We start from the raw sequence: 11,923 nt of genomic DNA, 5'->3' as shown, positions 1-11,923 counted from the left end.
GGGGCGCAGCGCTCGCGCGCTTCGCTGCCCGCGTGTGCACGCTGCGGCCGCGGCTCGGAGCAGCTGCGGGTGGTGGAGCAGCAATGACCGAGCAGCCTCGCGGCGGGCGTGCGGGGCTCGGGGGAGCCCGGAGGAGGCGCGCCGCCGCCAGTGCCTGCCCCCGGCAATCACGACCGCTTTCCCACTTTTCGCGGCTCTGGCGTTCGCTGCTCTAGAGCTGAGAAGGATGGTTACGGTAGTGACACAGCTGGTACACTGCTTCCACCGCAGGTAAGCAGAGCATCTTTGCACGATTTTCTATTTTCAGAGCATGGATCGATTTGGAATCTAGAGTTCCTGGAAAGAGCTTTGAAGGATGGGTTTTATTCTCACTCGACTAGTTTGTTCTTAAGGGAGACTGGGGAAAGAGACTTTTTGTGTGATTTGAACAATCCTTTCTGGTGGAGGTTAAAGATAAGCATTAGAGTTCTTTGCAGTCTCTCATTCCAGACTGTGTAAAATTTCCCTGCTTGGTAGAATGTTGCCTTGAAGCTATCATGTAAATTTCCATTTGCAAAATGAGGTTAAAGGTACTTTAAATTTTTTTAAAAGAAGATTTCTGTCTGGGGAAAGGAACTTCCTGTGATATCATTAAACTGATGCTGTAGTTGACGGCCTTTTCCAGATGAAGAACAATTAATAGTAAGATTCGGTATTAATCTTGATCCACATCGAATGTCGGCTGATTAGAGGAAATGTTCACATTGCCGTTATCTCATTGTTAGAAATAAAATGACAGCCCCCTCAAAACTGAGAAAAGGAAGAAAAAAGCACCGGGGCTTACTCTGCAGAAAGAGTCTATAAATGTAAATAAAAATTAAAAATTAGCACTTCTTTGAGGGAACAGAATAACTTCAGTATCAGTGTTATCAGTTAGAAAGTGAAACCTTTCCCAAATGTACTTGTGTTTGTATTTTTGGTGACAATTGTGGAATCAAAGCTTTAGATGGTTTTTCATGTAAAAGAAAAGAAACAAGAGAGAAGAGGTATTAAGCCAAAGGCATTTGAATAAGCATACTTAACTATGGCCTACCAGGGAAAAACTACCCAGAATGTTATAGCTGCAGTTTCAGTTGCTATCAACTGGCTGGAGGTTTTAAAAGAAAAGAACTTTTTTCTACATAAGTAAGGTAAGAGGTCTACAAATATTCCCTAACCTTTAGCAGTTGTAATCAACAGAGCAGAAAAAATATTTTCTTCCTACTTTGATATTAGACTTTATTTCTTGCTTAAAGATAACTTATTAGTGCCATAATCAAAAAAGTATGTTATTTCTCTAGGGTAGCAAGGGGTTCTTTTCATATTAAAACTAAAGTAGGATATAAATCATGCAAGGATAGATTTTATTTTGAGTGGTAATTGGGAAAAAGTTAAAATTTCTGGACAGGTGATTGCTTTTAAAGCTCTTTTGAAAGCATCATTTAGTGCTCATGGTGCATTCCCCAGGGAGACCATTAAACTCTGAACAAATGCGTATGCCATTATAACGAAGTGTCATAGCTCAGAAGCTGCCTCATTGTTGAGCTACTCCGTACCAAATCCCTTGGTGCTTTCCATGAGTTCCGGCCATGCAGCGGATGCTTGAGATTAAGGCAGGTGGACAGGCGGGGAGGGAGGGGTGCTTCAGTCCTCATGGGGTCAATTAACGGTAATGCCTGTAGTCGGTCTCTAGATTCTGTCGGCGCTGGAGGAAAGAGACCGAGGCACAGCCTCGAGAATACTGCCTCTAGGAAGAAAAGATAAGTGACAAACTTACACAGAGATAATGAGTCCTGATCCTAGTTTGCTCTGTAGGGATTAGAACCCAACTGCACTCAGTCCATAGGCTTCGGTCTATGGAAGGGACAAAGCTCTGCGAGGCCTGGTTACTTTCACGGCAGCTTGGAGAGATCCATCCCTTCCTTTCCACTTTGGCGTAAACGCTTGGGGTGCTGTCCCTGCTACATCCCCCCTCCAGAGCTGCTGCCCACGTGTGCCCAGGCAGAAGCTCCCTGGGGCCTCTGATGCTAAGTGTGGCCTCTGCCATTTCCCTGGGTCACACTGAAGTGCTCCGAGGTCCGCATTCGATGTTCTTCTGAGGAATTAACAATAGAAGCATCCTTTTGAGAAGCTCCCAAAGACTTAGGAATTTACGGACGAAAATGTTCTCCCCAGCCCTTGTCTCAGCTTTGCCTGGCATGGTGTTTGGAGGCTGCCTTTGTAGGTCCCTGGTCTGCAGTGACCTGTTCTAGTTGGACATCACCTGGGTTCTGAGGTTAAGCACCACAGGAGCAGCAGAAGGGAAAAACGAGACAAAGGCAGACTGTTCTGTTCCTTCCTCTCTCTGCCCTTCCTCAATTATGACACAGGACAAGAAGTCAAATGATTCCAGTGCCAGTCATTATGTGTCCTATTTTAATGGGTAGAAAGGTCGGGGGCCATCTCATGCTGTCACCCATCTGTCCTAACCCCTGACTCAGTGTCCCTTTCATTACCACGTAGAAAATGAGTTTGTATAAACTCTCTTAGAGTGAGCTAGTCTGTGAAGCAAATGCTTGAAGTGAATTTATTTCATTTTCTCTTAACATTGCAATAGGGCCAGAACTTCAGTCCTAATGTGTGGAAGAACATAGTTTCCTTTTTCTTAAAATTTATGCCTGGCTTTTCTTTAACCCCACTCCCCCTTATACCATTTTTGAGATGGAATCAACTAAACTAATTTTGGGGATTAGACAAGGGCTCAGCTATAGTTTTTTCTTCTCAAAACCCAGACCAGGGTACTGCCTAAGTATTCTCAATCAAAGAGCATGTGGTCCAAGGTGTTATTTTAGTAATAAAATATGAAATTTCTCCGTTGTCTCCATCATCAGGTTGTTTTATCAGTCTATAAGACAGCAAGTCACTGAGGTTTGCATAGCATGCAAGGTTTTAGTCCTGGAACCAGTCACTGATTGATTTTGATTGAGTGAGTGAATTTTCCATTACTGAGATGATTCGTAGCTTTGGTTTTAGCTATTTAATGGAAGGATAATTGTATCTACACAGAAGTAGAGATACGCAAACATTAACTGGAATCTAGGCAAGAAGCCAGAAATATCAAATTAGTTCTAGGATTGATATATTCATGTCCAAGATTGCCAGGAATTCTCTGTCATCAAGGGTATCATTAGCTTCTAGCCCAACCAGTGACTTTCTGATTGTCTCTGCTGGGAATACAGTCTGAGAAGACAGATACATGCCGAGGTTTGAGAAAAGCCTGGTATTGTTTCTCTGTGACATTTTCTGGTCAAACAGCTCAGCAGTGGTAGATAAATGTGGGTGAGCGCTGGCATCTTTGCACATGGGCCAGTCCAGTTGGAATCCAAATATTTGTATTTCTTGGCACTGAGCAGGGCTGACAGAGAACTGGTACAGGGCCCTCCGGGAAGCCCTTCCTGGAGCTAAGATGTGTGCTCTGGACCTGGAGCAGAGTTGAAGCCAGGGGCCACATTGCTGGTCCTGGTCCCTCAGTTTGTTCCAGAGGTAGACACAAAGTAGTGTAGCCAGGATAGAGTTATTGTAGGCAACTAAGGTGGTAGTTAATAGTCAAAGAGGGACTGAGCCCTCAAGGAAGTCAGCACAAAAAATAAAGACATCAGAATTGTGGCTAGAGGCAAATTGGAAGAGACCAGGCCTGCATGCCTTCCTAGAGACAAATGACAATTCAAGATTATACTGTAGTTAGCACCACCAGTTGGACCAGATAGCACCAGGCACATAGGTGGTGACCAGAGCATCTGGACCTATATTACCCCTCCCAAAAATGGCTATGTTCTTTCCATGTACCCTTGCTGTGTGACTCATTTCCCTATTGGATCAATATTACCTAAGAGGCTGTACTTGTAATCCTGTAGATTGATTTTAGTTTGACTCACATTGTGCCCGCATTGTGACTTGGCTGTATAAATTACCCCTGACAAAGGGCCTCAGTGACCACCTTCCTGGGAACTCTCCTAAAAAAATCCAGCAGCTATTCTTCTCTCTTTATTTCCAATACAATTGTCCTTACGTCTTCCTTTGGTTTGTGACTTACTTCCTGGATGTTGTGGGTCTGCACATCTGACGTCTCCAGGGCGGGAGTTCTCTTCTGTGTTAGTGAGTGTGTGTGCGCCTGTGAGTGCGGCTGAGGTTGGAATGCAGGGTAATGTGTGGCTGGGTGAGTTTGGAGGAGGTAGGAGATAAGGGCAGCGGGATGCATAGTTGGGGGCTAGAGACTGAATTTCTATGGCACAGTGGAACGCACTGGAGGACTCCCCCTTTGAAAGCACTATAGTTGCTACCTGGAGAGAGTATTGTAGGGTCACGACAGAAAGCTGAGCACTCAAAAAGATACTGTGGTAGATGTGTCCTGATTGCTGCTTAAAAATATGAGTATTTTTGTTTGTATTTTGTTTTGAAGCTCCTGGAATGGCTTCTCATAAGTTACTTTATGAAATAAACATTTAAAGCTACACTTCTCCATCTGTCCTCAGACCCAAAATCCAGTGCCTCTGCCAGAATAGGGTTGATGTTTATTCCAAGCGTGCTCCTCCTACTGTATCTCCTCAGTTCAGTCTTACCTTTGGTAAAGCCTCCGCAAAGAGACGGAAGCATCTGCTTTAGCTCTTTCCATCTATTAGGAAAAAGTATCTGCACAAATTCAGAAAGCCCTCACACAAGCTTTCTTCCCTCCGTTCTACAAGTCATTACCTTGGTTCTGTCAAATCGGTTTATCTTTCCCTGATTCTAGCAAACATGCTACTACAATAACAGTGCTTCCTCGTTGTGGTCCTCAGCGTACCAGGCTGACCTGTTATTTTATTGACAGTGACTGTGACAGTCTTCAGCGTCTCTGAGCTGCATACTTCTCAGACATCCAGGGGGCCTTTCAGCTTGCCTTCATTTTCTAAATTGTCTCCTGCTCTTCCTCACAGGCTTCACCGTGCTGTGGCAGCTATGTTGTTCCCACTGCTTTCTGAATATGTTCGTCTTGAGCTTGAAGCCTTTGGAAAAATGCACTCTGCATTCAGCAAAATGCTTTTCATTTGTGTTGGTAAATTTGATAAGTGCTGGTTTGCAAATTCGTTTCCACTGTGATTGTGATTCCATTGGACACTCGCCCATTCCACGTTCCTTGAGAGTGAGCGAGGCTGTACTTGGAGAGGTCGGGGTGTTGCACGTGTCACTGCCTTTCCGTGGCTGTCACAGTGACAATTCCTGCTAGAAGGGGGTAAGGCTCTTCCTGTCCCCGCAGGGAGAAAGTACTGTATCCCTTCACAGCACAGTAAGCAGAAGACCCACATTGCTCCACAGAGACTTTTGTTTAGAGAATCAAATTTTCCTCTGTCACATTTTCAGCATACTGTATGACTGCTTGTACTTTACTTAATTTGTGATATTGTGAAGCCAAATATTGTGACAGAATACAAATAAGTCAAGACAACAGTGAAATAGAGAACGTAGAAGTACTAAGCCCTTTCACTTTGACAGCCAGTGTAACAACCGTGATAGTCATGAGCCATGCAAGAAACTTAAGTGCTGTGTTTACGAAGGGCAAGAACATGCACTGTGCTTTTGGCCTGTGTGTTGTTTCTAATTCTTTGGTTTTAAAAGGATAGGAATAGTCACACAGACTCGGGTTTACAGATTCCTAAATCTATACAACAGGATAGCCACAGACTTCTTAAACTACATAATTTTAAATTACCGACTCATGATTGCTAATGTGAAATGTTGGAATATGCGTTTGACAAATGGCTTAACATGAGTAATGTTCTCTCATATGAAAGAGCTCATTTATTAAGTGCATTTGAATTACTTCAAGTTCCATTGTGGATGTTTTTAATGAAAAATTTTACCTTTTTTTCTATTTCATAGATTAGAAGAACATTTAGAAGTTATTGTGAGTTAAATAGAAAGGAAAACTTGTTTTTCTCTTTTTAATTCTTTCGTTTAGGTATAGTATGCATATGCTGCCTTTAGTTCCACAAAGAGGAGCTTTTATTCCTAAGGAGTAAAATCCTAATATTGCCCAGGTTGGTCTTCAATTTGGCATCCTTCTGCCTCAGCCTCTTGAGTGCCTGGGATGACAGTTGCGTACCATTGTGCCTGGCTTCCCAAGAGCTTATTTTTTTTTTAGGGTTTCCAGAAAGCCATAGTATGCAGAAACATCCCAAAATAACAGACTATAAATTTACTATTGCTACTATTAATGCTATCTTAACCATACTCATTAGAAGTATAAGGTCAAGTTATGTTTTCAACTAGAAGAACTGATATGTTTTTCAGTGATCATAGATACATTTTGTTTAAGTTAATCACTTTTCGCCTAGTAGTTGAACTTCATTTCCCAGTGGAAGTGTTCGCAGTTCCTTCCTCATCCCCCGGCAAGGCCAGTTCCGTGGGCTTAGATCTGAGTGCTCTCCTTGTTCTGTGCACAAGTGAAGTACTTGTTGGTTTTTGCATGCTTAGGGGTGCAGCCTAGATCAGTGGATTTCCAAAGTGAAATGCTTTGCCTGGGTTCAGATTATGCCCTGATCTGGGCTTTATGCTTTGCTGTTGCTTTCTTCAAATTCTTAATACTTTTTAAACAATGCTGTTGCATTTTTGTTTTTGTACTATATCCCATAAACTTGCATAGCTGTTCTGCCCTGATGAACTTTATTTGATTACTTTAGTTTCTCGTATATTTCTGTCATGATGCCCGATGCACACATGAATCAGTCTCTCCCTTGTTCAGAGAGCAAAATGAAATACTTCATGTTTCTTTTTAATTGCTTATATGTATGTGGTTTACATCAGTGGATTCCCCAGATGAGTAGATTTCATATGTAATGGGACAGATGGTTGAGTGGTCGTCGGGTAGATGTGGCAGTAGCAAATGAAACTGAATGAATACGGATTCTCTGGCTCCACCCCAATCGTCCTGACTCAAAATTGCTTGAGGTTGGAGTCCAGGAATCTCTGTTTTAGAAGCTCCTTGTGCCTGTGTTGGAACTACAGTCTTCTCTCTACCAAGCTCTCCAAGGCCCCCACGTCTGTGCCCAAGCTGTGGGTGTGGGTTTTGGTTAGGCAAGATGGGATCCAGCTTATTTTTAAAGAGTATCAAATAAACTTTAGAATGCAGTGGGTGTATGGGGGGGGGTAACCAGGCTAATAAGAAGTAGACTACACTGGATAGAAGATGGTATTGCGTGGCACGTGGAGGCAGCCATTTGTGTACTTGCACCTGCCCCGTGGGGAGCGGAGGGCACCCTGGGCAGCTCCCGCTCAGACACCCAAAGACTGAAGCAGAAGCTGGCCTTGTCCTCCAAGCTGCAGAACAGTGTTCCAGCCTGCTGTACCTCATCCTCATAGCTTTGGTAAAATGGTATCTACCTCCAGGGAGGGGGTGCTCTAGAAGCAAGATCATAGTCTAGAAAGATCCTGATGGTCAGAGCCTTGGGCTGCGGTTTTGATGTGGGTCTTGCCAGAACTATGGGTTCAGGAACGGGAGGCTCTGAGATGAGTTATGGACATGAATCTCTCTGTCTCTCACAGTACATAATGGTGCCTCGGATTTCATTAAGGTTTTTTTTTTTTTTTTTTTTTCCTCCAGTACCAGGAACCGAACTCACGACCTTGCGCTTGCCAGGCAGGCACTTTTGCCACTGAGCTAAATCCCCAGCCCCTGATTTCATTAATGTTGCAAGGATTCTGGGCCAGGCATGTGGCTCCGTGGTAGGGCAAGGCCCTGGACTCAGTTCCTTGCATTGCAGAGGAAAGCATCGGGGAGACCAGGACTCACTGTGGAGGTGCAGACCATTTGCATCTGGTGGAAGCTTTAGAAGGGTGGGAGCCATCACTCTCAACACTTAACCTTATAATCATCCGTGAGGAAATGTGCAGAATTCATGTTGCTGAATGACAGAATCTAGTCTGTGGCAAGACACTAGAGAAAGACACTTGAGAAGGAGAAGTAGAACCAGCAGGGAATCTCTGCTGCCCAGAGGGAAGGTTGTGTTCTTGGAGGGCAAGTGTCCTCAGAGCCGAGGAGCAGGTTGCTAACAGCTCAGTGCCAAGCTACATATCATTGTCTGGTAGGGTCCATGAGGTTTTCAGGCGGAGACGTACTCATTAACTGAGGCACAGGCAGGCTGGTCATAGCGGGTTGTTACGATTTCCGGTTAGACGTTTCCCTAGTCCCATGGGCTCAAAGGTGGGGCTTTTGAAAGGCTGCTGCATTGTGGGGCTGTGTAACTGACTCACGATTAGAAGGTTGGTTCCGGTCCGAAGAGGCGGCTCCCTGTGGTGTGACCTGGAAGGTTCTATTTCCTCTCTGTGCTCCTCTGACTCCCTGCTTCCTGCGAGCCATGTGAGCATCTCCTCTCTGCCAGGTGCCTCTGCTGTGCACCTGTCCTGGAGCCAGCTGACTGTGGTCTGAAACCTCCATAAACCGTGAGCCAAAATAAACCTCTCCTCCTTATAATTGTAGGTGTTGGCTATTTTGTCCCAGCAATGAGAAAGTAACTAAGACATAGGCAGGGAGATAGAGAGAACAATAACCACTAGCAAAGGGTGAAGGATAAAAATTACCCAGAAAGAGAAGGATTTTTAAAAATCACTTGTGTGGTGTCATTCATTACCTAGTCAAATATGTCTTGAGCACCTATCACGGGTTAGGTAGTACTACTATTCTATACAGGGGCTAGGAGCCAGGCTAATTGTTGATTTCATGGAACGTGAATTTTGATGGGGAAAGAGAGATCATTAATAAACATGCAGCAGGGATGTAAAGTAGAACAGCCATTATGGAGGTTCCACAAAAAACTAAAAAAAGATTGCCATATGGTCCAGCAATTCCACTACTGGAAATATACTGATTTCATTTTCTTTGGATATATAAAAAAGATACCTATATTTTCATGTTCATCATGGTATTATTCATAACAGCCAATATATGGGATCTAGTGTCCACCCATGAGTGAATAGATGAAGAAAATGTGGTATAAATATACAATGTAATATTATTCAGACTTAATGAAAGAAGAAGATCTTGTCATTTGCAACACCATGAGTGAGCCTAAAGGACATTATGTTAAATGAAACAAGCTAAGTATGGGAAGACAAACGCCACATAATCTCACTTGTATGTGGAATTAAAATCACAGTTATGGATGCAGAGAGCAGAAGGGTCACCAGGGGTCTAAAGTCAGAAAGGAGGATGAATTGGGGCAAAGATGATCAAAGAACGCAAAATAAAATCAGAGTTATTGTGCAACATGGCGACCGTAGTTAACATCCAAAAAACTTTCAAGAACATAAATTAAGTGCATGTACTATAAAAAAAAGATGAGTATATGAGGTGTTATGTGTTACTTAGCTGATTTAGCTATTCCACCGTGTATACACATTTGAAACTTGTAAATGATAAATATTTACAGTCTGATTTGCCAGTTAAGTAGTCAGAGAGTAGATGATAGGTCTGTTAGAGTTGTGAGTACGTGAAGGGAACACAGACACATTCCGTGAGAGGTGGGCAACTAGCAGTGGGTGGTCAGAGACATAAGGGTGTCCCTCCCTTCCCATATTCTTCACGAAACAGCCACTACACAAACGTGTCCATTTGTCAAGAGCTCAGTTCTTTTATCCCAGGAACAACCAGCAACTTCACCTTTTGGCCAGGCTATTGCAGACATGGCGGTCCAGCAGACTGCTGAGAGTACAGGCCGTACCACTGTGCCATTTTACAATTAAGATTTACGCAGGAAAAAGACTTGATTTAAATTTTAGGGTTTTCAGCGGCATGGACCATCCCATTCACTCTCATTTTCCATCTAATGAAAACTGAGATTTAGAGAAAGTTAGCAATCTGCTTTAGATGAGGACTGTTTCACTGTCTGTAGAGGATGTTGTTTAGTATAATAGTTGTAACATTCATGGATTGTGTGTGTGTGTGTGTGTGTGTGTGTGTGTGTGTGCGCATACATTCATGCATGCATGTATGTGCTGTGCTAGGGATTAAATCCAAGCTCTCTCCCTTGCTAGGGGAATGCACTGTCACTGAACGATCCCCACAACCCACATTTCTGGATTGGATCCTGTTTTGTGTGTCTCTCCTTGGAGAAGCTGGTGGGGAGACTGTGGTCTCTTGGCTGATAAGTGGAGAGCAGGGGTTGGAGACCCATCTGGCAGTTGTGCTGCTGTTGCTCTTGGCCATGCAGTATACCACATACATCATGGGGCAGGAAGAGAGAAAGAACAGTCTTTCTGAGCAAAACTAGTTACTGAGTCTAGTTACTGAGCAAAAACTCTCATTTGTGCCCACTGGTGCTGATCCAGTGGAGGAATGACTTCCAAGGACTCCACTTACAGGAGTACTCGGTATTAAAAAGGGCTGTCATGATTTGGTAGTGTCCATGGGTCACCAATTCTACCAGGCAGTTGGCACATTCTTTTTTAAATTTCCTCAGGACAATGCACTGCAGTTGTCTTGGTCACTTTCTCATGTTGAGACACGATACCCAACATCCACAACTATAAAGAGGAGAGGTTTATTTTGTTCACAGCTTGTAGAGGTTTCAGTCTGTAGTGGGCTGGCTGCAGGACCAAGCAGCCTGACAGAGGGGCATCACAGAGGAAAGACAGCTCATGACAGGGCTGCAGGAAGAAAGAGATCAAGGGAGGAGGAGGGAGATAGACCCTTCCAGGCCATGCCCCCAGTGGCCCACCTCCTCCCACCAGGCTTTACCTCCCAACACCACATTTAGCTATGTGCTCCTGAGTGGTCTAACCTGACAGATGAGTTGTTTTGCCCCCATGATCCAGTCACTCCCCAGAAGCCCACCTCTGAACACATGAGATTTTGGAGAGACATCCAGATATAAACCTGAACAGTGATGTATATATCTGATGATGGATAGGTTATCCGACTTTACAGATGATGCAGCTTCATCTGAGTGAAGTTAAAACTTGCCCGAAGTAGAGTTATTCATCGTCAAAGCCGCTCCGTTACTTTTTAAGGGATGTTGTGTGTACCTCAGTTCTGTGCTGCCGAAGCTATTAATAGATTATATTGACAATGAAGAATAAAGTCCTGAGAGTAAAACTGAGTCTTTTGCTCAATCTCCCGGGGCAAAATTTAATCCCAGACCTATCTGGAATTATCTGTTTTACCTTCAAAGAGCAGTGACTTTGCTTACATGAATAACAAAGGCAGGACGTCAGACTAGACACTTTCTGGAATAAGGCTTTCATTTTTGATTCGTGATTGGGCCTGAGACTTTAACTATTCCCCAAAAGACCACTAGATGGTGCATGAGAACAAAAGCGATGGCAGACATTTATAGGATGCCCGCACCCTCATTTCCAATTGTGAGTTTATTTTCTGAAATGAATCATTGCGGATTCCAAGCTACGGATACCTAATGCAGGGAGCACCTGACCTTATATCTTGCCAATATAAAACTGTTTTATCTCCAATTTGGAGTAGAACTTTGATATCTAAGCAGAATCAATCCTTTATTTTTGGCAGAACATTCACTGTATAGATTGCCTGGCAAAATTTTTATTAAATAATTTTGGCCTTAACGGTAGCAAAATTAAAGCAGATTGAGTATGTGAGAAAAGATGATAGTCATGAAATAGTCTCATGGACTCTATAAAACGCATTTTCTCGGGAATGCAGGAGTGAGACATGCAAGGTGCAGAGTGTAAGCAAAAGGCATATTCTTTAGAGATCTTCATTTTCAGGTCATGAAACTTCAGACTTTGGTTTTTATTAACTTAATCATTATTCTTCTTCCTCTTTTTTTTTTTTTTTTTTTTTTTTTAGAGTCTAGACAGAAGTCCATAAACTCAAGAAGTGGTCTTCAACTCACTATGTAGTGCAGGCTGACCTCTAAGTTGC

General features: G+C 43.4%; 1 protein-coding gene across 1 annotated transcript in view; it reads left to right on the top strand.

Annotated features, from left to right (window-relative positions):
- The first annotated feature begins 211 nt into the window (after positions 1–211).
- Positions 212–11,923, top strand: part of Arhgap18 (Rho GTPase activating protein 18) — a 172,493-nt gene continuing 160,781 nt past the window's right edge. Inside the window, exon 1 of the mRNA XM_005389189.2 lies at positions 212–270. Coding sequence (XP_005389246.1) covers positions 227–270 — 44 coding nt within the window. The 5' untranslated portion in view covers positions 212–226. The remainder of the gene's footprint in view (positions 271–11,923) is intronic.

The sequence above is a fragment of the Chinchilla lanigera genome, unplaced genomic scaffold (assembly GCF_000276665.1).
Source record: "Chinchilla lanigera isolate Chin_1 unplaced genomic scaffold, ChiLan1.0 scaffold00035, whole genome shotgun sequence".
Taxonomy (NCBI): Eukaryota; Metazoa; Chordata; class Mammalia; order Rodentia; family Chinchillidae; genus Chinchilla; species Chinchilla lanigera.
This window is presented reverse-complemented; position numbering and strand designations above follow the sequence as displayed.